The following is a 26,124-nucleotide window of genomic DNA, read 5'->3' as shown; positions in this document are numbered from 1 at the left end:
TGCCCAGCATATAGAAATTTTCTTATGATTTATTTTATTTTTGATAATGTGTGTATGTGTCTGTGTAGGTATGTGCATGTGGATGCAGGTCCCCATGGAGGCCAGAAGAGGGTGTTGGATCCCCTGGACTTGGAGTTCCAGGTGGTTGTAAACTGCCTGATTGGGGGCGCTAGGATCCAAGCTGGGGGAGGGGGGCTCAACAGAGCCGACTGGAGCTATGGGCTAGATAATTTTATTAGATTCTTTGAGACTATCACACCAAGTGTTTTCATCATATCTGCCCTTCTTCTTTCCAACGTTTCCTTTACCATCCCCCCCCCCCCCCACACACACACACAGACACAATTTTAAGTCCTGCTCCACTGATCCTGAGTGATATGGTTTCCACTGGAGTGTGGCTGACTTATGAGGACTTACTCTTTTTTTTTTTTTTAATCTTTTTTGTTGTTGTTGTTTTTGTTTTTGTTTTTGTTTTTCGAGACAGGGTTTCTCTGTATAGCCCTGGCTGTCCTGGAACTCACTCTGTAGACCAGGCTGGCCTCAAACTCAGAAATCTGCCTGCCACTGCCTCCCAGAGTGCTGGGATTACAGGCGTGCGCCCGGCTTATTCTTTAAGAGAAAGCTGTCTCTCTCCATCCCAGCAGCAAACATCTGCCAATAGCTCCATGGCACTTATTAAAAATTCAAGTCAAATACTGAGATTTGAACCCAAAGTAATATTCAAAAAGTGTACATGAATATATTTAAGCTCTGGTAAATTGTAATTTAAAATGGTAAAATAGCAAATTTTCTGTCAGTTATATTTTTTCATAATAAAATATTGGGAAAAGTATAAGAAATGTCTTCCTGTTTCAGGTTCGCACGGCATGTTCCTGTGCCCTTGGCTACCTCACTTACAATGCGCATGCTTTCCGTATCCTGTTAACTGAGTGTAGGAATAAGCCTAACCAGTTTCTGCGCATAACAAAGAACATCAGTAGAGATGCAAAGATCAACCCTGCGTTCCTAAAGGAGTTCCAAATGCAGGAAAGCGTGGGACTTCCATCCTTAAGGTACTATGCTTTTATGGCCTTTTTGGACATTAGTGGGAGGAGAGGCCCTTGGTTCTGGGAAGGCTCAATGTCCCAGTGTGGGGGTATGTGGGGAGGGGGGAGCACCCTCATAGAAGCAGGGAGAGGGAGGATGGGATGGGGGTTTCTGGAGGGGAAACCTGGAAAGGGAATAACATTTGAAACGTAAATAAAAAAATATCCAATAAAAAAAAAGTTTCAGAAGTGACATCATTAGTAAAGATTTTAGATTTTAGGGGTCCACTATGTAAAATCCCCCTTGAAATGCATATCCTCTGTGTGCCAAACATAAATTTAACTTTGAATGGATGTTCATTGCCAAAGCCTGTTTTTATTTATTTTGAATGCCAAGTGTCTGTTTTTTTTTTTTTATCAATCTCTGTATCAAAATAAACAGCAGCAGGTTTCGACTTAAAGCTTCGTGTCAAGTATTAAACATTTTTCCTCATTTTAAGGGTATTATTTTATCATGGAAAAATAATAAAATTCACTTTACTTTTGCCTTGACATACTTGCATGATTAGCTGGGGCTCTGCAAAGTTGGTAGATTTATTTTTCCATGTGTAAATGGGTCTATGCCCAGGAAAGATCAGATTTGGTTATACCTGTTTCTGAAAAGTACCCTACAAAATAGGCCTTGTTTCAACATCTAGATGAACATGAGCAGTAGTTTCCTACAAGGGGGTAAAAACAACCAGAATTTCTGAAACCTTTCATTCTGTATGTTTTCTTTTCACAATAGTTCAAGGTGGGGCTAAAATCTCAACTGATCTTTGAAGCACTGCTCCTGCAAGGGCTCAGTAGTGAGCAGTTACCTTGCTGTTGGTAGAAATGGAAGGTGTCTCATGTCTGGGAGACTAAGCTGTGAAGCTATACTATCACCTAGGGCTTGGTGGCATTTGTTCACAATCATAGTACTGGGGAGGAAAAAAAAATGCCCCACCCCACCCCCAAGCTTCCTGGCCATCCAGTCCATTCTATCGGGTGAGTTCTAGGCTAATCACACACACACACACACACACACACACACACACACACACACACACACACAACCTTAGTTCCTCAGGTGTGGAAAATCTGATGAGACTGGCCCCATATTTTCTTGGAAAGGAGTGCTTAGAAATGCAAACAGCACAAAGGACAGCTCTGCTGGTGTACAAGAGCCATGAGAAGAACCAGCCCGGCCTGTCATGTGACCTTGATCATACCACTTCTCAAGCCAAAGCCTAGGAATATCCCTCTTTCTGGAGTCCAGTGCTAAGGAGCGGCAAACCAGTCTCCTATTGTCCTGTCCCACAGTGTAGGAAATAAAATGCTCAGGATGCAGATGATGGAGTGGTGGATGAAGAGAGACTACAGGGAACTGAAAGACTACTGGTCTACCATTAGCCTTCTGTGGGGATTAAACTCCTCATAGTAGAACAATTACTACATAGTACAGTTTGGAAGTGTGAGGCTTTCTGTGAGTGTTAAGTGTACAGACCCGAGAAGCTAAACTCACAAAGAATATCCTCTAAACCACCTTCTTGTGAATAGGGCTCATATTTGTTTTGGCATAGTCGAGATTCCCCAAAACATAAACCAAGATATTCAAAAGTTGCTGGTCTATAGATGTGGACAAAGATACTTTAAACTTGAGCATGAAAGGAATCATAAGTGGTCCATACCCACGTAGCATGTAGTCGGTGTTCTTCAGCTATCAGGAAACAGAATCTTATGAGATGCTTTTCCAACATCTCTTTCAGAACTGATACATGAACTCCTACATATTTTTCATGTCATGGTGGGCATCAGGAAAAATGTACCACACCTTGTCCTCTTCCTGGGAAGACACATGCTAGTTGTATTTATGGTTATCCACTTGTTTTCCTCTCCCAGAGGAGGTCTAATATAGCCTACTAACTGATTAGGTTCTCTTTTAGTATAAGGGTTCCAGTATCCTGTGAAACCACTGATTTTTTTTTTTTTTTTTTTTTTTTTTTTTTTTTTTTAATGAGCAGACACCTGGCTAACATCTCAATACCCTGTAGCTTTATCCAAAGTAAAAATTGGGGTCTTTGAGTTCCAGGGGTCATAGGCCTCCTGATGACAGTAGACACTTATGCTCAAAGATAATTTGTCAGCATTATCTCTAACCTAACCAAGGTGATTACACCCAATTGACATGCCAAATGTGCCCTCTCCAAAGTTAGTCATCCTTGCCAATCACAGGGACACTGCTCTATTTACTCTGGATACAGTGCTTTGCTATGTTGCCCAGCTCCAATCTCCCACTCTTCCCCTGCTTCCTCAGTAGCTAGAACTAGAAAGGCATTAATATTATGCCTCTCTAGTTCAAACTTATTTTAATTCCAACTTAGTAATAGAAATGTGGGTGTAGACAGGGCAACTACCAGATTTTAGGGATCCTGAGTAGACAGGATTGTTTCAATTTTAGAAATTTTGGGGAGACTGATAAATTTTATGCTGTATTCAGGAATCTATTCTTCATTACCCTAAAGATATATTTTGATAGTTCTGAGCTAAATAGGAAGACAACAAAATCTTCACTGCAGATGGATTTCCCAGACTTGACCCATAGTCAAGCCAAACTTCTCGGGAGGAAACGGGGCTAAAACAGACACAGTGGCTGAAGTTATAGTTTCTCTCAAGCATTTTTCTCAGATGACTTTGTCTCAATATTATGATTTCATTATAACCTAAGTTTTTTTTTTTTAAATGGGAAGAACAAAAAAAACCCTTACTTTGAATTACTTTCCCTGCTTCTACATACAGAGCTTAATTATGAGTCTTCCCAGGTAGGAAGGCATTCATAAATAGGAAAAGAGATACTCATGATATATTATTATTATTATTATGATACAAGAAGGGAATCATATCTAATAGTATTTTATGGTTATATAAATTTTAAGTAGAAAAAATGATAAGTCTTTTAAGAATCCTTTAAAAGCTGAAAATCTAAAAACACAATCTGAACATTATGATAACTTACAAGTTAATTTTATTCTTTTATAAATTTAATTTAGTACTAATGATTTATACTTTGTAGTTATTCCCACAACTCTATTGGAAATGGAAAATGTGTTCCGTTGAATTCTCTTTTCCTCAAAATCCAGTATGAGTTCTGTCTTAGAGTTTCTATTACTGTAAAGAAACACCATAAACTATTTCATTGGGGCTGGCTTACAGTTCAGAAGTTGAGTCTACTGTTGTTGTGGTAGGAAGCATGACAGTGAGCTGGCAGACATGCTGCTGGAGACAGGGCTGCTCCAGACAGAGTGCAGGAGTCAGAGCTTAGAGCTCTACAGCTTGGTCTCCAGGCAGCAGAAGCGACTGTGTCCTCAGGCCTAGCTCAAACTTGTAACACCTCAAAGCCTGCTTCCATAGTGACACACTTCCTCCAACAAAGCCACACCTCCTAAAGAGCCATTCCCTATGGGCCAAGCACTCACACATGAGTCTATGTGGGCCATTCCTTTTCAAATCATACCTTCTTCCCATCACTTCAAACATTATGTTCTATTTTAGTTATATTTAATATTTGAAATGAGTGAGAAGACAGCTGCAGGCAGCATACATGCAATTTTATATATGTGTGACATAGATCATTAGGCCCAGGAACATAGCACCTGGAATCTTTATTTATTCATGGTTTTTCTGGGGGATACTATGTATGTCTTCATTTATTTTATTATTTGATATTTTACCCCCCTTTAGCCTGGAGAAGAATGGAGGACCATCTGTAATTCCTATCTTTAAAAAAGGTAAGTAAGTTTTCTTTTATTTCTTTAATGCCTGCTAGTCCTGCCACTCTGTAATTATGTTTTAGGGTTTCTATTGCTGTGATAAAACAAACATCATGAACAAAGGCAACTTGGGGTGAAAGGGTTTATTTCAACTTAGAGCTTATAGCCCATTAGCCAGAAAAAATAGGGCTAGATTTTGAGACAGGAACTGATGCAGAGGCCATGAACATGAGCTGATTGCTGGATTACTGTTTCTTTGTTTATATACCCCAGGACCTAGGCAGGGTAACATCAGCAACATAGGGCAGGACCCTCCCACATCAATCATAAATCAAGACAATGGCCACAGGCTTACCTACAGGCCAGAGTTATGAAAGCATTTTCTCAATTGGTGGTACGTTTTTCTCAGTTGTATCTAGGTTTGTGTCAACATGACAAAAACCAACCAGTATATCATATCTTTAAAAATTCAAAATGTGATGACAATCCTCCAGAAAGCAGACCTGTAAGCTTCTGTTTTGTAATTATACATACAGAAGACACATTCTTCATTTAATGTCTTCCCTACTATTATCAGTTGCCAAAGATTTCTCTGGCAAGATGGCACAGTTGTTAAAAGTACTTGCCAACAAGCGTAATGACCCAAGGTTGATGCTCAGAACCTACGTGATGGGAGAGCACGAATTTCCATAAGTCGTCTGTTAACTCTGCCCTCCACACGTGTTCTGATACACATACACACAAAACGTTTAAAGATCTTTCTCTGTTATCTCCAAGTAAAACACGAATAAGGCCCCATCTAGCTGTGCCTTAAACAATCTTTCTCTTGTAAAATTTCATATACAATTATCTAAAAATTCTTAGACCAAAGGCCACATTGTTTTCATTGATCCTTGACAGCTTTGACTCGGTTGGTAGTTGAAAGTTGGGTAGTATGAGGTAATCAGAATTTAGATCTTACAATATTATTCCTATTTTAATTATAAAAATACATTTTAATTCCATGGGGGGAGGGGGGGACATGTGTCTGAGTGCAGATGCCTAAGAGGCCAGGTGTCAGATTCCAGTAGAGATGAAGTTACAAGAAGTTGTGCACTGCTTGATGTGGGTGCTGGGTACTGATCATCAGTTCTCTGCAAGAGCACCAAATGCTGTTAAGGGCTAAGCCACCTCCCCAAGACCTTATTAGGTACTGAATATGGAATAAACATGGGTTACTTATTGTCATGCACATGCTTATTAATCTGCTATCCTTAGAAAAGGGCCAATGACAGTGTATGTTGTCCTAGAATAAACATCTATGATATAACCAGTAAGAAAGAAAGCAGGAAAAGTAAAAAGAAGAATGCAGGCCTGGGGGATGGTCCAGTGCATAAGAACAACTACTGATCTTTTAGAAGATTTGAGTTTAGTTTTCAGTATCCACATACAGCTCAGAGCTACCTGTAATTCCAGCTCTGGGGGATGTGATACCCTTGTCTAGCCTCAGTGGGCATCTCTGTCTCTCTGTCTCTGTCTCTGTCTCTGTCCTCTTTCTTCTTCTTCTTCTTCTTCTTCTTCTTCTTCTTCTTCTTCTTCTTCTTCTTCTTCTTCTTCTTCTTCTTCTTCTTCTTCTTCTTCTTCTTCTATCTCTCTACATAAATGAAATTTCTTTAAAAAAGGAGAAAATGAATGTTTATTCAACATATTATGAAACATGTACTAAAGCTGGTATATGTTTTTAGTTGGGCAAAGAAAATAAGTAATTAGTAAGTAAGTAATTATATGTAGGGCACTTGATTTGAGAGACATTTAACTGTGGCCTTCTTATTCCCAGGGAAAGAACACCGAAGAAAAGCAAGACCTAAAATCCAACCAAGAGATTCTCTGACTTTAATACCTCCTGTGACTAACTTCATGGGGCTCTTCAGAACAACACATAAGACCAATATTTCCCACAACATTTTTTCATTTTCATCTGGAATTTCATCAGATATCATAAATGTATCAAGACCAAGAATAGTTTTTTTCAACAACCTTGGGAAAAGTGAACAGAACACCAACCCAGAACCTGCAGAAAGCTAATTAAAAACAAAAAGCATTTGAAACATGAAATTTGTTCTTGACTGGTTTTTCTCAAAGCAAATATTGTTTATTATGGTAAAATATACAGCATCTTCAGGGGATGGAATTTGTGTTGTTTTTTGAATGGAAGTTATCTATAATAATCCCAAATAGATTTTCTTCCCAGAGTTTCAGATGGAATTGAGCTGCACATCAGTTATTGCCTGGAAAAAAAGTAGAATTCCTATATAGAATACCTGTACTTAGACCTATAATATTTATCAACTGTCATGAGTAGAATACATATTATATATGTGTGTATCTATACATCTATAATATGTCTCAAGAGTTAGAAACATTTTGAGTTGGTGTGCTGAGTTAAGAGCCCACATAACACTTACTACAACACCTAAGCTGTCAAATAATAGATATTAACAACGTGTGAGACATCTGACAAACCCTGAAGTGTACAATGTCTAAATATTCATAGTAGCATCTGAGATCATTGCTCATAAGGTACACAGGGAGTATAATTAAAATGTATGGAAGCTAGAGTTGTCCCATTGTCGATAGGACGAATCTTTGGTTTGTATCAGGAAAAAAACAAGACAAAATAAAATTCCTCAACAAACTAGAATTTCAAAGAAAGAAAAAACACAAAGCATATACCCATAACATAAAAACAACAACCTGGAAACCACAGTATATAAGCAAAAGACCAGTAAAAACAAAACAAAACAAAAAAATGCCCAGACAAGGGCCTGAGGCTTACCTCCTCTTCTGTGGGGCTTATATACCCAGTGAGACTCTACTGGAGAAAAGCGATGGTAGTTAAGACTGCTTCTTGGTTAGAGATGGGAATTTATGCTCACTTTCATATTTCATCTGGCCCCATCTAGCTTGAACCTGTGCATGCTGCCACATCCCTGAGGTCATATGTGCATCAATCCTGTTATGTCTAGAGGCCACTATTTCCATACGTGCTGACTCTTACAAATGTTCTGGCATAGCTCCTTGAACTTTAAGTGGAGGACGTCCTCAACTCTTAAAGATTATTTTGTATCACTCAGTTGTTTTCTTTTAAGATTACAGACAAGAAGAGCCTCAAAATAACATCCTGAGCTTTACCAGGTGGAACCGGATCTTTAACCAAGGACCTGGGAGGTTCATGCATGAGGTTTGCTAAGATTCAAACCAGTGTGACTTAGACATGCCTGAGCCACAGAGTGAGACTCTGTCTCAAATGAATATATTCATAGTACATATTTTGATAATTTTTTCCATAATATGTGTACTGATAGTAGTGTCCATAGAAAAGTATCCATAAATTCATAATCACATACAAAATGCAAATCCAAATGTAAGATGTGAGTTCATGAACCAGTTGTTGCTTTTACTTGTTATTTCTTTACCCTCATCACATCATTCAACACCCATCTAACAACCAAGAATACAAAGGCTATTTCCAGATGCTCCGTTTTCAAAAGGAAACTAGGAGATCATAACAAAATTGAACAAAATAATTACTTATGGAACTTTCTGAGAAGAAAGTTAGCTTAAAACAGGGCTAAAGCTAGAAATGTCTCCATTCTAATCAAGGATGGTGGCGACTTAGTGAATTCTACTGTTGAAATGCTGAGGCACAGGATCAAGAGAGTTGAAGGCCAGCCTGTTATAATTTGAGTCATCTGAAGAAGGCTTTGTTCTGTGCTAAATTTTTATCTTTGCCTTATGGCTTTTCAATAAAACCTGTTACTAGAGATTAGGAAGTGCACAATATTACTGTATTGTTTGAGTATAGAGGGTATAATATGAACATCTATTGGCAAAATCAGTGGACACAACTAGCATTGCTTCTTTAAGAAAATTAAGATTTATTACTATTTTTCAAATTTAATGTCTGCGTTCCAATGTGTGCCTGGTGCCTGTGGAGGTCAGAAAAGGGTGTTGGATTACCTGGAACTGGAGTTATGGATAACTGAGAGTTGCCATGTGGGTGCTTGGGTCCTCTACAAGAACAAGAAGTACCGAGCATCACCCTCACCCAAGTAGCTCTGCACTTAAAGCCCCAAACAGTATGTCGTTACTTTACTCAGAAAAAAAAAAAAAAATTAATGGTAAACTTAGTGTCTGCAATACCAAGTTTCAAGCAAAATTATCCAAACAACCTTTCTCATCTCATTTATTTTCATCTTAGTAAATACAATTAAATAAAGAAGTCAATGTATTGTAGCAGTAGTCAAAAGCTAGCTTCGATTCTAATTTGAGAAATGGGGAAAAGATATCGAATCCATGATAAGAGGCCAGGACTGAAAAATAATTACTATATTTTCCCTGAGGATTTTCTTTCTTCACCTGCCAACATTAGTAAATCCTCCACCCTTTGATTTCATAATAATAAAGCCATTCTTTTGCAAAACTATAACATGCAGTTATTGTCCTTGGGAAGAAAAGGAACTATTTTTTTTAGTCTTTCTTGGGTCTAGAGAGATAACTCAGTAGGTAAAGGACTTGCCTTGCAAACAAGATCCGAAGTTCAGTCCCCAGAAATTAGGTAAACTTGGAGGCATGGCAGTGTACCCTTACAACCCCAGTGCGGGGTAGTGGAGACAGAAGGTTCCTGAGGGTCCCTGGGCCCTGTGCAGTCTCTTCCAGTGTTACTGGCAAAGCTCCAAGACCAAGAGAAGCCTGGACTCAAAGACGTTGACAGCATTCCTGAGTGTGACACTTGGATTGTGAACCACTCCTCGCTACCAAGCATACACATACATGGGTGCACTTGGACATACATGTGCCCCTCTAGGACTATGTATGTACACACAAATACAGTAAAAATTTTGATACCTAATAAACATATTTAACGTAATTTGATACCAAAATCTTAAAACTTAATTTTATTGTTTAAAATATTACCTGTGGAGACCTTTAGAATCACAAATCACAGTGCCATTTTTAATCGCGGTACTTTGATAGCAGCTTCTGCAACTTCTCTGGATATGTCTACTCCAAGAGGACATCTGCATAAAAATCAGAGGCCACATGACTTTATACTTGCTTTATAACTTATCACAATGTGTGCACATTACCTGTTTGCAGTTTGGACAACATTGCAAAGGAGTAATGGAGAGTTAGCACAGGTGGTTACTCTTCCACATATACAAACCAGAACAATGCATAACAATACCTCATTCTTCTTTTTCTTAATTAAGAGGATATATTAGGATCTTTTTTCTTCTTCTTCTTTTTATTAGATATATTCTTTATTTACATTTCAAATGATTTCCCCTTTCCTTGATCTCCTCCTCCCCGAAAGTCCCATAAGCCCTCTTCCCTCCCCCGTTCCCCCATTTACCCCTTCCCACTTCCCTATTCTGGTATTCCCCTACAGTGCTGCACTGAGCCTTTCCAGAACCAGGGGCCACTCCTTCCTTCTTCTTAGACATCATTTGATAGTAGATTGTGTCTTGGGTATTCCAAGTTTCTAGGCTAATATCCACTTATCAGTGAGTGCATATCATCAGTGTTCTTTTAAGACTGGGTTACCTCACTTAGGATGATGTTCTCCAGCTCCATCCATTTGTCTAAGAATTTCATGAATTCATTGTTTCTAATGGCCCAACAGTACTCCATTGTGTATATATACCACATTTTTGTATCCATTCTTCCGTTGAGGGACATCTGGGTTCTTTCCAGTTTCTGGCTATTATAAATAGGTTTGCTATGAACATAGTGGAGCATGTGTCCTTATTATATTCTGGGGAATCCTCTGTGTATATGCCCAGGTGTCAGAATGGCTAAGATTAAAAACTCAGGAGACAGCAGGTGTTGGCAAGGATGTGGAGAAAGAGGAACACTCCTCCACTGCTGGTGGGATTGCAAGCTGGTACAACCACTTTGAAAATCAGTCTGGTGGTTCCTCAGAAAACTGGGCACGAAACTTCCGGAGGACAATACCTCATTATTAAGAAACCTTAATTTTGAGGTATACTTGCAAGTACTACTGCTCAAAAGTACTGTAAATTATTAGTAAGCTTAAATCAAAATGAATGCCAGGGATATGTAGGTCAATGGTTCAATGGTACAGTGTATGCTTAAGCACCTGTAAAGCCTTGGATTTTACAAACTATCAAACAAAAATGAAAAACGAAAAAAATCCTTAAAATGAAACATAAACAACAAGAAAAGATGCCGTAGGCAATAACATTTTGCAAAGGTTAAAATCGTAACAGTATTTTAACATAAAATATCAAGACTTCGTTTGTTTATATTTTCGCAGGTCCCTTGGTCTCCGTGACTTTTCACAGTTCACAAGCTGGTCTGTCTTTTTCAATTTTTCCCTTGCACTTTTAGACCAAAGAGCTCTTCAGCTCTCACCCATGTTGTCTCTTCTTCCTCAGTAAGTAGAGTGAAACTGCAGATTTCCACTTTTCTATGATATTGCTCAAGGTAAGACTTTAAGCTGACCACAGCTGGACAGAGCCATCATCTCCAGCCTTGACACTGCCACAGGGGGATAACTGCACCAGGCAGTATTATCTGAGGTTAAGCTGCCACGTTAAGTGATTCCTTGAGATCCTACCCTAAACCCTGGTTATCCATAATCCACATTAACAATGTTCCTGCAGCACAACCTTCTGGTGCTGACAAGCAATGTTCAAATATAGCCATGCCAAGTTATGAAACATAATTGTCGTACATTATTTCCAGGCTAACTTGGACAGAACTTGATACCAAATTATGAAACTTTGCTCTTGGAACTATGGTTTGAGAGGAGATAAGGCTTATAGTGAACAGCTGCCCTCTGGCTTCTTCTCATCTGTTCCTGTGGGAACATCTGTAACCCAGTCTCCTATCGGATGTTATCTTCACAGTTCCCTTAAGTCTGCTAATACACTAACTGTCCAGAGATAATGTCAGATATTACAAAAGTACTGCTCATGGAGTACTTTTCTTTTCTTAAAAGTAATGTGTATGTGTGTATGCCTGACTGTATGCACGTACACCATCTGTGTGCAGGAGCCCATGGAGATCAGGATATTGACACCCCTAGAACTGGAGTTAAATGTGGTTGTGAGCCACTGTGTGGGTGCGGGAAAAAAGAATTCAGGTCCTCTGTAAGAGCAGGAAGAACTCTTAACTACCATGCCATCTCTCCAGCCCTGAAATGTGTTCTTTTCTGGTAAGAAATAAGACAATGAATCATCTTTATTCATATTCTACAGAAATAGGCTATAACTCATACATAGCTTGTTAAAATTTTTATAATTTGGATCTTTAACAGAAATATTTATCAAGTATTTCTCAACTACATCCACGAAACCCAGTAATCTTCCTTAAAATATCACCAGAATGTCAAAAAACGTCATATATATATATAAAAAAAATTCATCTATCTCTTATAGTTTGTATAAATAAACTATAAAATATACTACATACTTTGGTTCGTATCGGATGTCTTCTACATCATGTAAAACGCCCAAGCCAGCACGTAATCTTTCAATTCCATTCCTAAATGATAAAAATCATTGAAACAACATAAGATTTAAGGAAAGAAAATTTAGGAGATGTTAATGACTGTTTATATGATAACAACTAAATCACATATATCCTGTGGCTTACCATGCAATCATGATGCCATTGTCAGTGCACAGTCTTGGAGGGGGACACAACAAAGTGCACTGTGCTGCATTTGCTACAATTTCCAATGCTTTTCGGATGTACAAGTTACTTGCAACACCTCCAGATACAACCTGAAAATATTGGGACAATGAGTATTAACAGCTGTCACATATAGATATAAACCAAGTTATTATCTAAACTTGGGGAACAAAACCAGCTCCACCCAACAAGAAACTATGACATTTGGGGTTACGTAATATGTGATATATTTGCATAGTAGAAATTTGTGGATAGTAGTCACAAGTTCAATGCCAGCATGTATTCAGTGCTAGCATTTTAAGGTAGTTTCGTATTACTAGAACGTATCTCTGCAACATTTGCAATCATTATATACCAATATTTTAGACTGCATTTTGTACTTTTGTTAGTCATTTCGCTACTCAGCTCTTAAGAAACCATTATCCTTAACACTCATCTTGAATATTTTGTTTTAAAATTCCCAAATTTATACATTTCATTAGTTTATAATTTTCAGAGTAAGATTTAAGACCTATTAAATAGGAAGGATATCGCAAGCACATTTAAAGGGTTTTAATTAAAAGAGGAAGGATGGCAGGCTACCTGATTAAAAACAGTAACCACAATGGTTATCCTGGCTTCATCATACAGAAATTACAATAAAATTCAAAGAGAAATGTAGCCTGGGATTTTTTCCCTACACAGGCTGTAGCTATGCCCCATAGAGATGCTATGTCTACATCCACTCAGCTCTATATTGTTTTTTATTCTGTATTGTTCCATGTTGTCTGGTATGAGACACAAGGACCGATTCATTCTAAATACAAAGTCAACTAGATTCCTAGGGGGTAAAAGCAGACTGGAAAGTGTACTATTACTACCAGGGGAGAGGACAAAACTTACTAATACTGCGTTAGCTGGAGATAACAAATTTTTCTGCTTGCAAAACAGAATAGCACGATGTGTTCTTTTCGCAAGGTGGCATGCTGTTGCATGCTGTACCGCAGCAGCAATGTCTGCGGCTGATGACAGGATCTGCCCCTTCTCAATGCCTTCTTCTTTTTCCTTGTGCGTTATTAGCTTGTCGATAATATGTTGAAGTCCCGTAAAAGAAAAATCACAATTCTTAGCATTCTGCATGGGCGGATTGATATTAAAAAGGAATCTATTTCCTTCTTTGGCTAAATGTTCTATAGCTTTCCCGCCACTCATTGTAGAACATTCTGGATGTCTGATTAAAGAAAGTCTTCTTGCCACCTATTAAAAACAAACATTTAAAATTTTTTTCATACAATATGTTTTGACTCTAAATTATTAAGAAAAAGATTACCCACTTTTGACCAAGTCAATTTCAAACCAGAAGAGATATAGGGATAGTTCAAAATATGCAAGTCAATAAATGTAATAAGTGACATTAAGAAAATAAAGATATAATAATATAAAATCATATATATATATGTACATATATATATATATACTTATTAGTCATAGTCTACACTTTTTAAACTGTAAGATATAAAGATAATGAATTCAAAAATTCCTTCTAAAGTCCTGAATGAATACAGGGAGTCTGCTAATTTCAGGAATCAGGCAACTCTTCTCTTCAATAAACTGAGCAGCAGTGTCCAAGTACTGCTTCCCAAGTCTCTCTTGTACAGGGATTGGAAAAGTAAAGTTGAGATGGTTATTTAACCCTGCATTTTGAAAATAAGAATCTGTCTGGTTGGTGCCTTTAATCTCATCACTCAGGAGGCAGAGGGCAGCCTGGTCTACAGAGCAAGAAACAGGACAGCCAAGCCTAAACAGAGAAACCCTGCCACCAAAACCCAAATAAACAAACAAGTAAGTGACCTACTTTTCCCCTCTATCATTTATCGCTGGCAGTAGGTTCCAACTACTAAAAGAAAACAGTTGTGATGTTAAGCAATGATGCAGCTGACACTGAACATCTGAATTCCATGCTAATCTTCTCTTTTCCCTTTTATAGTTTCACTAAATAGCCCCAGTTGGCCTTAACCTTACTATGCAGACCAAGCAGGCCTTGAACTCACAGAAATTCACCTGCCTCTGTTTCCCAAGTGCTGAGATTAAAGGTGTGTACTAATCCAAAAGCCAAAAAAAAAAGAAGTTTAAAGCCGGGTGTTGGTGGTGCACACCTGTAATCCCAGCACTTGGGAGGCAGAGGCTGGTGGATTTCTGAGTCCGAGGCCAGCCTGGTCTACAGAGTGAGTTCCATGGCAGCCAGGGCTACACAGAGAAACCCTGTCTCGAAAAAAATCAAATCCAAAAAACCAAGACAAACAAACAAACAAACAAACAAAAGGTGTGAACTGATATCCCTTGTCCCTAATCTCTGAATATCTTTATATTTTTGCAGCATGCTACTTTCCCAAACACTTTCACAAGAAGTATTTGACTAAATATATACCAATACCTGGAAACTATGTGAGCTTTTACATATAAATGTAAAATTCTTATTATTTCATTAAATGGCTAAAAATTACAAAACTGAAATGGATATAGAGGTGATTCACACGTATAATGTCAGCACATGGGAGGCTGAAGCAGGAGGATCACTGTGAGTTTTGAGTCTAGCATGGGTTGCAGAATGAAGCTTATCTAAAAGAAAAAGATTTAAAGTTACTAAAACTCTTAGGGCTTTTTGTTGTTGTTATTGTCTTGTTGTCCTCTCTATGTGTCCCTGGCTGTCCTAGAGCTCACTATGTAGACCAGGCTGGCCTCAAAGTCAGACCTCAACATGCCTCTTGCCTCCCAAGAGCTATTATTAAAGATGTGCGCCATCATGCTTGGCCATAGCTCTTGACTTTTAAAGACAAGACATTGCTGCATGGCCCAGGCTTGCATCCCTCATTCAAAACCCAAGGCTGGGCCTTGAATTTGTAGTCTACACTGCTACCCACACCAAGCCTTTGGCAGTAAGTTTTAAAAATAGTTTTTTTTTTTTTGTTTTTTTAAGTCTATGTAATGTTCTGAATTGCCTGGATGAGTAGCCTGCAGACTGGAAAGAAGCAACAGAAGGAGGGAGAAGAACCTCAGAAAGAGTACCTTGTCAAGCATGTCGCCTGGGGCTATGTCCAAAGACTTCCCAAGGAGCAGAAAATCTGAAACACCTTGGACTAATGCCAACAGGCAGTGACCTCCAGAAATCAAAAGAACTAAGAAAGGAAATTCTACTTTGTTGGTCAGCCTCACAGTCAGTGCGTGAGCCTCCATGTGATGAACTGGGATGAACGGCTTTTTAAACTGCTTCACTAGCTGCAGGCTAAAGGATAAGCCGACTCCCAAGCTTAGAGCCAGTCCTGGTTTGATGGTAGTTGCAATGGCTGAGAGGTCGCTTGGGGAGATTCTACTGGCAGAAAGAGTTTCTTCTACTATGCGTTGAATATTTTCTCTGTGAAGTTGTTGAGCTACTGGAGGAACAATCCCACCTGTTCTGAAACAAAAAGATAGTCTTTAAAAAGCTGGGAAAGAAAAATGTTACATTTGAATGCATTCTCCCACATGAATTGTTGTATAAAGCACATTGTGTGCTTTATAATGTAAGACCCATAAGAGGTCAATATTGTTGCAGACTTTCCATGCTGGGTTCAAAGCCCCTGTGGTTTACTTCTGATGATGTCACCAGAATAGCATTATAAAGCATTTCAAAGGAGTCATGAACAAAGAAAAGACAGGCTAATCCATTTAGCTCAAATCAATGCTTTTGAGGAGAGAATTTCAGAAATTAGTGTCAGAGTTATTTGTCAGAAGTAACTATTTATTAAACTCAATAAGAAAATATGAGAAGTCCAGGCATCAAAGATGACTCATATTTAGTAGGGATGATTGGGAGAAAAAGAAATTACTAACAGTGAGAAATATGAAGACAGTTTTGTGAAGATGAGTTTATTTTTAAACACACTGCACTTGAGGTGACACCAGGGCAGAAGATAGCTTGCAATCCTAAAATAAAGTTTGGGAATTTAGTGCTCAGAGTTAGCAGTTGAGAGTGTGGGCCTATGTGGGACAGCAGATGATCACGCAAATGTTAAGAATCAGCAGTGAGGGTTGGAACTCTCAGTGGTAAAGCACTTGTCTCATACACCCAGGGCCTTGCATTCAGTCCCTCGCATGGGAAAAACAACAGGTGGAACTTGGCCAGCAACAAGACAGTAGCATGCAACTGGTTTACGGTCTGAGAAGCAATCTCACAGGGTCTGTAAAATTTACCTCTGGTCTAAACACATCACTGTAAAGTACTTGACACTGTAAGACCATGTGGGATAATCTCTGTATGGATATCAACATGCTGACAACATTCAATAAATATTTATCTTTTACTTTATATACTCATTTGATATTCTCATCTCTGTTAGTAGCAGTAGAATTCTCAGAGTCATTTGAGTTTCAAGGTTCATGTAAAAAATATGGTATGTAATTCAATTTTTAGATTACATTCTTATTTATTTATGGGAAGGCTGGTGAATGTAGAGGTGGTCAGAAGACAGCCTGCAGAGTCGATGTCCTCGTCCCACCATGTGAAGTTCCCGGGACTGAACTCTGGTCCGGAGGGGCCTTTACTACAGAGTCATTTTACTTCCCTTTTCACCTTTGTCTCCACACTCAGTTTAGTAACACTCTCTCTGCCACCACCAAGTTCAAAGCCTCTTTATTTATCTAGCTGCATCTTTTGATTCTTGGAGACCATCACAGACTGTGATGTCAGAAAACACTAGAAAGCAATATGCTATTTTTTTTCCATGTCAAAATATTTATTTGATTGGAATTGAGAATTTGAATGTTTGAATTCAAGTCCTATCCTCCCATTCATTTCTTCCTCCTGTCTTATACCCATTTCATGCGTTCTTTGGTGTTTTTTTTTCAATAGAAATTATGCTAAACAATAAAGACAAATAATGAGTAGACCTGCGGCCTTATTCTCCAATAATTAATGAGAACACATTTTATAATCATGTTTTAAATTGTATAAAGAATGCAGATGACTAGGGAAATTTGGAGATAAGGGAATTGTTTAAATTTGAAGTTAGAGTCCAGGCAAGGGGCAATGGAGGATTAAACTAAACTGACAAGGAAGGACAGAACTATGTCAAGCTGTACTTGAGGGTTATATTTACAACTAGATGGCTGACTTGGATATGGAGTGGTAAGGTTGAGTGGCGGTTTGGGAGATGGGATATGCTAGCAACCAGTGCCTCACTATCACACTTCCTACACCACCCTGCAAGGATCTCTTCACTGTAGTGATAGTAACAGAACTGCTATTAGTAATGGCTGCATTCTACCGAACCACTTATTCTTGTCAAAAACTGCATCACGTGCTCTAAAATAATTCACATTTATTTTCGTTTAACATATCGACATTATGATTATCTGGATTTTATAGACAAGAAAACTGAAAATATGCATGGTCTCAGTGTGACAGATTATAAAACTACACATCAGCCCGAGGTGAGCAAGTACAGAGGACAGGTGGCACTCCCACCTGTTTTGGCGTGTGCACACACCCTCCCTGTAATATACACCTGTACCCACTACTCGCACACATTCCTGTCTAAACAATACTCAGCAACCTTGGAACTCTCTCCCTCCTCCACCTGTATGGGGCTATATGTGCTTCCATCTCTGAACAAATTTAGACAAGTTTTATTCAAATATATTCCCAAGAAAAGAAAGGCTGATTCAGTCTCAACTCATTTGGATGTGCATGTAATCTTAACAAAAAAGTTTGCTCTAATAATCTTCTCGGAAGAATCCTTATTTACCATCTTATGCCTATTTGTAATTGGGCCTGCATGGGATTAAAACAGATGCATTATGGAAGGGGATATACACAATACGGAAAATGAGTATACGATCTAATCTATTCATCAAAATAAAGAACCACCCAAATTCTGCTCCTGAGTAATCAATCCCTCCATTTGAACACAATGAAAATAGCCCTGAACAATAATCTTGAATCTTCTTAGTCAGGTGGCTTGCTGCCAATCTTGACAGTATACCCATTTATAACTAGCACTACTGTTTTGCTTCTTTTGTTGATCTCTGTGAGCCCTTTTCCATCCTTTGGGAAAGTAGCCAAGAACCTGGAAATACCTAACCCTGACCCCAACCACTGGTAGCAAACCCATTTGATATGGTGGGATATTCATATGTATCATATTCATAATAGAATTCATAGTGTCCCAGTTATTAGCTGGCAATGGGGATTCATGCTAAGCTGGGCTGTGCGGACGATGTCACTGAACACACTTGCCTAGCATTCCACCCACCCACAGGGCGTACCCTCTGGCTCAGTGGAATGCTTTGGTCTCTGCCTTTGTTGTTAGTGTTCACTTGGACAGCAATATTCTTTCCATTTCTACTGATGCTCTGTGAGTCAGACACTGTGTAGCAGGGCAACAGGAGCAGCACAGTGGTCAATATAGACAGAGACCTCATTATCAGAGTTTAAGGTTGATTGGAGGAAAGATTATGACCCAGCAAACAAGTATATAAATTGTAAAAAGGATTAGAAAGATAATATGCAGAACCTAGTGATACAGAAGGCACCTGATTTTGATGATGTGCTTAGAGAAGGCCTGTCAGTGAGGGTAATATTAAAACATTTAGTACATTAAAAAAATAAAAATGTCCTCAGCATGGTAATTATTAACTTTATGGTGCCTTACACTGGTAGCTCTCTTTGTAGATCTGTGTGCATTATATGACAGAAGGACCTTCTAGTAGTCTACTGACCATCTCAATATCCACTTTGTTTCTAATGGTGTGTTGTTTCAGACTCTATTTTGTCCATAAATTATTCCCAGCACAGTAAGGAAACTGTTCTCTTTGTTTATTGATATGAAAAAACAAGTCAGAAAGGATAAAGAACTTGCCTAAAATAATACTAAAAATGCCAGACATTTTTTCAATCTTCAGACACTGAAAGTTGATAACTTTGGGATATATTTCAATGTGTTTTGAATTAACTAATAATCTAAAAAATACAAACTGGAGATTATATTTAAAATGTGAACTTCCATTTCCTTTTGAAAATTATGATACTCTCATGATTTTAAATTTTACATTTGGGGCTGGAGAGATGGCTCAGTGGTTAAGAGCACTGACTGCTCTTCCAAAGGTCCTGAGTTCAAATCCCAACAACCACATGGTGGCTGACAACCATCTGTAATGAGATCTGATGCCCTCTTCTGGGGTGTCTGAAGACAGCTACAGTGTATTTACTAACATATAATAAATAAATCTTAAAAAAAAATTTTACATTCATGAGTGACAATTGGCTATAGCTAAGTATATTTTACACTTTATATCCAGTCCAATTGTTTAAGTCACCAGTCCTGTGGACGTCTGCAAACAGCTGGGTTTATAAGCTTTAATACAACAATGTCTTAAATACTATGCAAATTCTCTGTGTATATGTGAATAGTTTTTTCTTAACTATCAGGTGATGCTTTCCTGGGACTGCCGTTGAAACCACAAAATATATATGCAAGGGAAAAAGGCATCACTGAGAGAAAAATCATAAAAATTATTAGTTCCATGAATGATCGTTGCTTCCTTTTGTTATAAGGACTGGCGAATGTTGAGACTCTACTGTGAACTGGGGAAGCCTTAAACGCCAAGACAAGGAATGAGATATTTCTACAGCAGGTTGTTTTTTTTTTGTTTGTTTGTTTGTTTATCTGTTGTTTTTCTTTTTTGAAACAAAGTCCCACCTAGGGGCACTGGCTGGCCTGGAACATGTGCCTGCCTCTGCAGTGCTGGTATTAAAGGTGTGTACCACAAGGCATAGCTATTTATTGTGGTATTTAGTGGTCTTACACAATAGAAAAGAATTTAATTATTAAATTTTGACTTTGATACATGATAAATGGAAAAGAGTGATGCTATTTTTCTTTTATATATATATAAAGCAAAAAGGCAGAAAATGACCCAAATCTTTTCTACTTACTTCAGATGGACTTCAGTTTGGGAGTGCAGTGCTTCCCCCAGCACATTCCCAGTTTCATCCACCACAGCGGCTGCTGTGTCATCACAGCTGGTTTCAATTCCCAGGACCAGTTTATGACAGAAGAGTGTTCTGGGATGAACATTAAATCTTCTTAAAAATCCATAAACTTTACTCTTTGGTGGTTTGGGAATAGCTCCTGCTGTCTTACTTATCATTAGCATTTTTGCTACTCTACAAAATTCCTAGAAGAGAATTACAGAAATATTATGTCATTTGCAATTAATTAATTTACTTAAACAAAATAATGAATATCATTTTATATTTTTAAATGTAGACTTACAGAATTTAAAGAACATTTATAAAAATTTATCAAAGTCTTTTAGAGGCCCTAAAAAAAAAAATCACTGGATATAAAGAAATCAGATTTTGCAAGAGAAAAGTGAGAAACATATAAAATGATTAATATTTCAAGTTGAGCATCCCCAAAGTTAAACTCTAAACCACTCTACCCGCCAGAGTTAGTGGTAACACAAAAGTACTAAAAATACTATTATATAAAATTGCCTAAAAATACTATTATATAAAATTGCCTTAGCTGGGGGCTGAAGAGACGGCTCAGTGGTTAAGAGCACTGACTGCTCTTCTGAAGGTTCTGAGTTCAAATCACAGCAACCACATGGTGGCTCACAACCATCCATAATGAGATCTGATGCCCTCTTCAGGTGTGTCTGAAGACAGCTACTGTGTACTTACATATAATAAATCTTAAAAAAAATTGCCTTAGCCCTGTTTATAGTATGCAAATAAAACACTGATTTCACATCTATACCTGGGTTTCATCCTCAGATTGGTCATGGATATGGCACACCACAAAATTTGAAAAAAAAGGTTTTTTGAAGTTTGGGACACTTCCAATCCAGGCATTTTGGGTAAACCATGCCCAACATGCACTTTATACAACAGTTAATGTTATAATAGTCATGTGGACAGTCCTATTTAAAATGACGTTAAAAATTAAAGCAAATAGAACAAATGAAAAATAAAGGCCTCCCATTTATTGGCACTCTCTCTCACACACACACCTTAGAAAATAGAGTGTCCTGCTTTTGGACAGTTTATTAAATTATATGCTCACTAATCAGGATTTAATTTTGTATTTTGGAAGCAAGTCCTCTCATAAAGTTCATTGTGAAAAACAAACAACACCCCCCCAAAAAACAAACAAACAAACAAACAAAAAAAACCCAGGCATCTCAGCAAAGACAACTGCAAACACTCATCCAACCTTTGGATTCACATCTCAACTTTTTGTAAGAGGTTCATCACCCAAACTTCTTCCTGAACCCTTCTCCCCACATCGATTCCTCCCCAAAAGATAGCGATCCATCACTAAACATAAACACCCCAGTATTCCTACACTGCAAATCGTGTGGAATGAGCAAAACTGGGGTTAGAAATAAAGTGACTACTGGGGACATCAACTGGGAAAGCAGACCCGCAGAGACTGGGATGGGAGTAAACTACTCGCAGATTTCAGTCGTGAGCTCCCATAGCCTCTCCAGAAGAATTGGGTTTCCTCAATTAGGACAACACAGCTGGAATCAGTTGGCTGGGAAGCAACGGAGTCTCTGCTGGTGGTGAGCGAAAGCCTGGGATGGGAAAGACCCGCGAGCACTTGGCTTTCACCTTCTTAGGAAACTGCTCGCGCCGGCACTACGCTCGGGCGCCCGGAAGTGACGTCGCCGCTCTTGGGCCCGCGGTACTTGTTGTGGCTTGAGAGTCACAGGAAAGAAATGCTAATGACCTCGTATAGCCCGCGGCGTTCCTGCCAGGTTTGTGAGTAGCAGGACTTTTACAATGTCACTCTGATAGCGACCCATGAAAAGGTGTCCAAATTCAGCTGATCGCACTATTCCCACACCATGACACATTTTAGGAAAGGGTTCTGCCCTCCGTTAGAACTTTGCTGCCACCAAGAGAAAAAGGGTATTATTAGATATATTATTTTATTTTGGGCAAACTGTCACCCGACTTAAAAGGCAGTGGCCTGAGAAACCTTCCATTTTCATGGGGAAAGAGTATTTCATCAGAAGTCAGAACACCAGTGAAAACAGCACTTGATTCTCAGAGAAGTGCACTTGGTTAACCAACCGCACCATTTACCATCCCAAGTGAAGCACCTGTGGCTGGCTTATTTTGTTATCACAAAGTCAGAGTAATAAGTGGTGAACATTTAAAAAATACTTCTGTGTGGCATTCTATAGTCCCAGATTACTAGGTCAACTTTCAACTTTCTGTGTAGCATGTACTAATTATTGCATCTTGCTTTGTTTTCGTTGGTTTTGGTTTGTGAATTTGTTAGTACAATCAAATGGATGTATCCCAAATCATTCCTCTCTACCTAAACTTTAAAACCGTGGTAAGCCAAGGCTTTGCATTGCCAGGCCGGGAAAGGCTTGGAAACACATCTTTGCTTTGCTAGGCTACACAATAACAATAATAACCACGACCACCACCACCCCACCACCACCAGGTAAATCTTACCACAGACTTATACTAAACTCTGGAGCAGGTACAAATAACTTTATAATTACAATATTGAGCTTACTTTTAAAAACTTGAGACATTTTTTTCAATGTGTAACAATAAAGCAACACTTTTGTGCCAACCTGGTCAGGAAAGCATTCATGAGATACTGTGCTCAATGTTATCATTTACAGGTAACCGGGCTACTAAATTTGAATGAATTCAAAGTCACAGAGTAAGTGCCTCTGACTAACACTAGAATGGGCCAGGGCAACCTTGATTCTGGAACCTGTTTGGTTAAATGCCAGAAGGCAGACTCATTTGTAACCTTCAGGTGAATTTAATAGGAAGAATTCTACAATACTTATTCATCATGTGTTCCACTTAGATGTGTGTGCATGTGTATGAAATATTATACACATCTACGATTCAGGTTCTTGCTGTGTTATCCACGCTGGCCCTTAACTCGTCGAGTTAGTTCTTTCTTTAGCCTCCATAGACTACACATACCCTCTCCTGCAGGCCGACCTGGACTTTATCACACACTTTTCTGGGCTTTTCCTTTGTGGCAGGTACTTCCTTGGCTGTGAGAGGTAAAAACTTAAGATCCACCCTGGGTCTTCAATACAGGTAATCAGAAGGTAGAGAAATGGAAATGCACAGGGAGCAGGTGCCCTGGAGAAGGCTGAGTGGTGTGAATGAGTGTCTGTAGCCTGGTAAGATCATGACCTAATTCCTTGGTTCTGCATCTGATTCCGTTCCAGGCTCTGGTTTGGAGGTGACTAGACTCTAGGTGACTGAGTGACACATCACAAATTGCTAGAAAACCATTTAAAAGCCATCAGAACTGGTTAATTTATTAACGTGTGAAAAATTTAATGATGTTGGAACTAGGGTATTGAGTCTGCTGGTCTCTCATCTGTTTTCAGTAAGCCACAATGAAGATCAAAGGCAGATTATATGCAGAGGATGGAAGCAGTAGATAGAAGCTTAGTGCTCTTAATGGCTAATATTCCAAGCCTGAGGCATTCCCACTTGAGTCACATACCAGTTTCAAATCAGTCGTGCACTCCATGGCCACCTTTCTTTCCAGTTTTCTTTAATAAGCAAGTCCATCTTTGATGTGTGAAAACTCCTTGCTCTACAGGAAATATGGTTAGTCTGGTTTCATTTTTGGAAGATTTTTCTCTTACATTTGCTGAGGTATTATACTTACTTACAGCTTATCCTTCAGGTTATCTTCTTATGGCAAAAGATAGAGCATACATGGTCTGAAGAATTCTCATTGTTCTAGTCTTCACTACCATTGATCTCTAAAATTCCCAAACTAAATCTTAGTAGTAGATCTAAAACTAGATCTTCCCAAATTACAATTTTGTAGCTGGTAAAAATTAATACTTCAATCCTGGCAACAACTATTCTCATTTGTCTATTCATTACATATGAATGTAAGTGGAAATCATAACCACATTTGTCATATATATTGTGACTATTTCATAGTGTCTTTGAGGTTAATCTGTTGCCTACCATATATCATAATTGTAGGTTAAACATGGAATCACTTTTCACTGCATGCATGTTATTTTATCCATTCATCCTTTGATATGGGCATGCGGACCGCTTCCATCTTCTGGCTATTGTGAAGAACGCTGTTGTGAACATGGATGTTCACACATCCACGCTCCTGTTTTTACTGCTTTCAGGTATATACTTTGTTAGTAAGCTGTTCCTCATTGTCACGAAGAACACTTTCAAAGGATGAAAAGTTGTTTTGGCTCATCATCTCTGCCACTTGAGTTCATAGGGGGCTGACTCCATTGCTTTTAGGACTGTGATCAGGTGGAGAACCATGATGGGAGCTCCTGGTGGACGACCATGCTTACTTCACGGTCAGCTGAGAAACAACAAAGAAGGAGAACTGCTCTGGAGGCTGGATCTGCGACTCCAGGGACATACTCTGAACCTACTAAGAACATCTTGTAGGGCAATCAAACCTTTAGCATTGAGCTTTGGAAGAACATTTTAGATCCACACCAAACAAAGCAGAACTGCTGAATCATACAAACTTAACTCCCGAGGAAGCTCCCCAATCTCCAAGCGTGTAGAGGCTATGCATGGTTGGAATAGGGAAGGGAGAGAGTGACTCTACCCTTCCTGTATGTAAACAGTACAATGAGAGAAGCACATAATTTGAAGAAAATTCATGAGAGGAACTTCTGTTTCAAAGGATCTTTGTATTTTCCCTGGAAACCGTTAATATGTTAATTTTTCACCAATTCAAAAACTAGAAGATGATGGAAAAAAAATCACACATTTATCCTCTTGATAATATGGTCAACCAAAATACAAAATACTTGAAAAATCTGTTCTGCAAAGTAAAAATAAGACAAGAAAGCTACTTACATTGAAAAAATAATTTTATTCATTTTAGAATGTTATTTTCTAATTGTAATTTTTATGTTTTGAGATTTTTAATAAATATATACTTATGCAAAATGGAAAGACAAAGACAATTTAGCTTGTATGTTAAATTTAAATTTATAGGGAAACTTAGCTAGGCATAGTGGTACACCCTGTAATCTCAGCAGAAGGATTTAGAATTCAAGTAGATAAGATAGGCTAAAATTAACAAGACAGATTTTGACAAGAAAAACCTCTTAGCTTCGGTTTAGGGAGTCCATTTTGTTAAGTGTATGAAAGAGGAAGCCATCAGCTGATAGCTCATGTTGAAGATCTGAGGTTTTTGTGACCAAAAAGTGAATCACTGACGTGGCCATCAAATCAAAACAGCTGAGGTGATAACAGACTGAAAAAAAAAGTCTCATCTCATCACCTCTTGTACTTAGCTTGCATTCTATACAATAAAAAACAGTAGTTCTTAGAGCAATGCTGAAAGTGGGAGAAATGTGAAACTGTATTTTATGGACAATAGTAAAAGCTATAGTAATGCTTATTCAAAACTGTTAACAGTTTTAACAAGCAGCTGAAGAGTTAAGTGTATAAAGATTAGGATTTTGGCTCACTATGAACAGCTTATAACTATTATAAGATGGGTCACGATGTCCTATATTAGTGTTGTCAGAACTTAGTGGAGGCAGGCTCACTGGTTCTGAGTTGAACTGATTCAGTG

At 38.4% G+C, this 26,124-nt stretch overlaps 2 protein-coding genes across 9 annotated transcripts in view; one reads left to right on the top strand and one right to left on the bottom strand.

Moving 5' to 3' along the window:
• Ankar (ankyrin and armadillo repeat containing) overlaps positions 1-6,880 on the top strand; it is a 67,818-nt gene extending 60,938 nt beyond the window's left edge. Inside the window, exons 22-24 of the mRNA XM_052191836.1 lie at positions 856-1,052; positions 4,788-4,834; positions 6,633-6,880. Coding sequence (XP_052047796.1) covers positions 856-1,052; positions 4,788-4,834; positions 6,633-6,880 — 492 coding nt within the window. The remainder of the gene's footprint in view (positions 1-855; positions 1,053-4,787; positions 4,835-6,632) is intronic.
• On the bottom strand, positions 4,945-22,201 carry Osgepl1 (O-sialoglycoprotein endopeptidase like 1). 8 transcript variants are annotated; one of them, XM_052192290.1, is made up of 9 exons: positions 21,964-22,186; positions 20,809-20,856; positions 20,469-20,710; positions 15,563-15,950; positions 13,400-13,753; positions 12,479-12,609; positions 12,296-12,367; positions 9,773-9,876; positions 6,854-7,083 (listed from the first exon to the last, which is right to left on the bottom strand). In XM_052192290.1, the coding sequence occupies exons 3-8, from the start codon at positions 20,687-20,689 to the stop codon at positions 9,798-9,800; spliced, it is 1,245 nt and encodes a 414-aa protein (XP_052048250.1). In that variant the 5' UTR covers positions 20,690-20,710; positions 20,809-20,856; positions 21,964-22,186; the 3' UTR covers positions 6,854-7,083; positions 9,773-9,797. The 8 variants fall into 8 exon arrangements, with proteins under 8 accessions (XP_052048247.1, XP_052048250.1, XP_052048253.1 ...); XM_052192293.1 differs by having other exon boundaries at positions 22,155-22,175; XM_052192287.1 differs by lacking the exons at positions 6,854-7,083; positions 20,809-20,856 and adding an exon at positions 4,945-6,466.
• Between the last annotated feature and the right edge of the window lie 3,923 nt (positions 22,202-26,124).

Source organism: Apodemus sylvaticus, chromosome 9, assembly GCF_947179515.1.
Source record: "Apodemus sylvaticus chromosome 9, mApoSyl1.1, whole genome shotgun sequence".
Taxonomy (NCBI): domain Eukaryota; kingdom Metazoa; phylum Chordata; class Mammalia; order Rodentia; family Muridae; genus Apodemus; species Apodemus sylvaticus.
The sequence above is the reverse complement of the archived record's forward strand: the minus strand, read 5'-3'. Positions and strand labels throughout refer to the sequence as shown.

Coding starts and splice junctions, on each gene's coding strand:
- Osgepl1 (XM_052192294.1), bottom strand. CDS start 20,689: ATGCTAATGATAAGTAAGACAGCAGGAGCTATTCCCAAACCACCAAAG. Junction 15,951..20,468: donor CAAACTGAAGTCCATCTGAA/GTAAGTAGAAAA, acceptor TTTTTGTTTCAG/AACAGGTGGGATTGTTCCTC. Junction 13,754..15,562: donor CAGGCGACATGCTTGACAAG/GTACTCTTTCTG, acceptor TGTTTTTAATAG/GTGGCAAGAAGACTTTCTTT.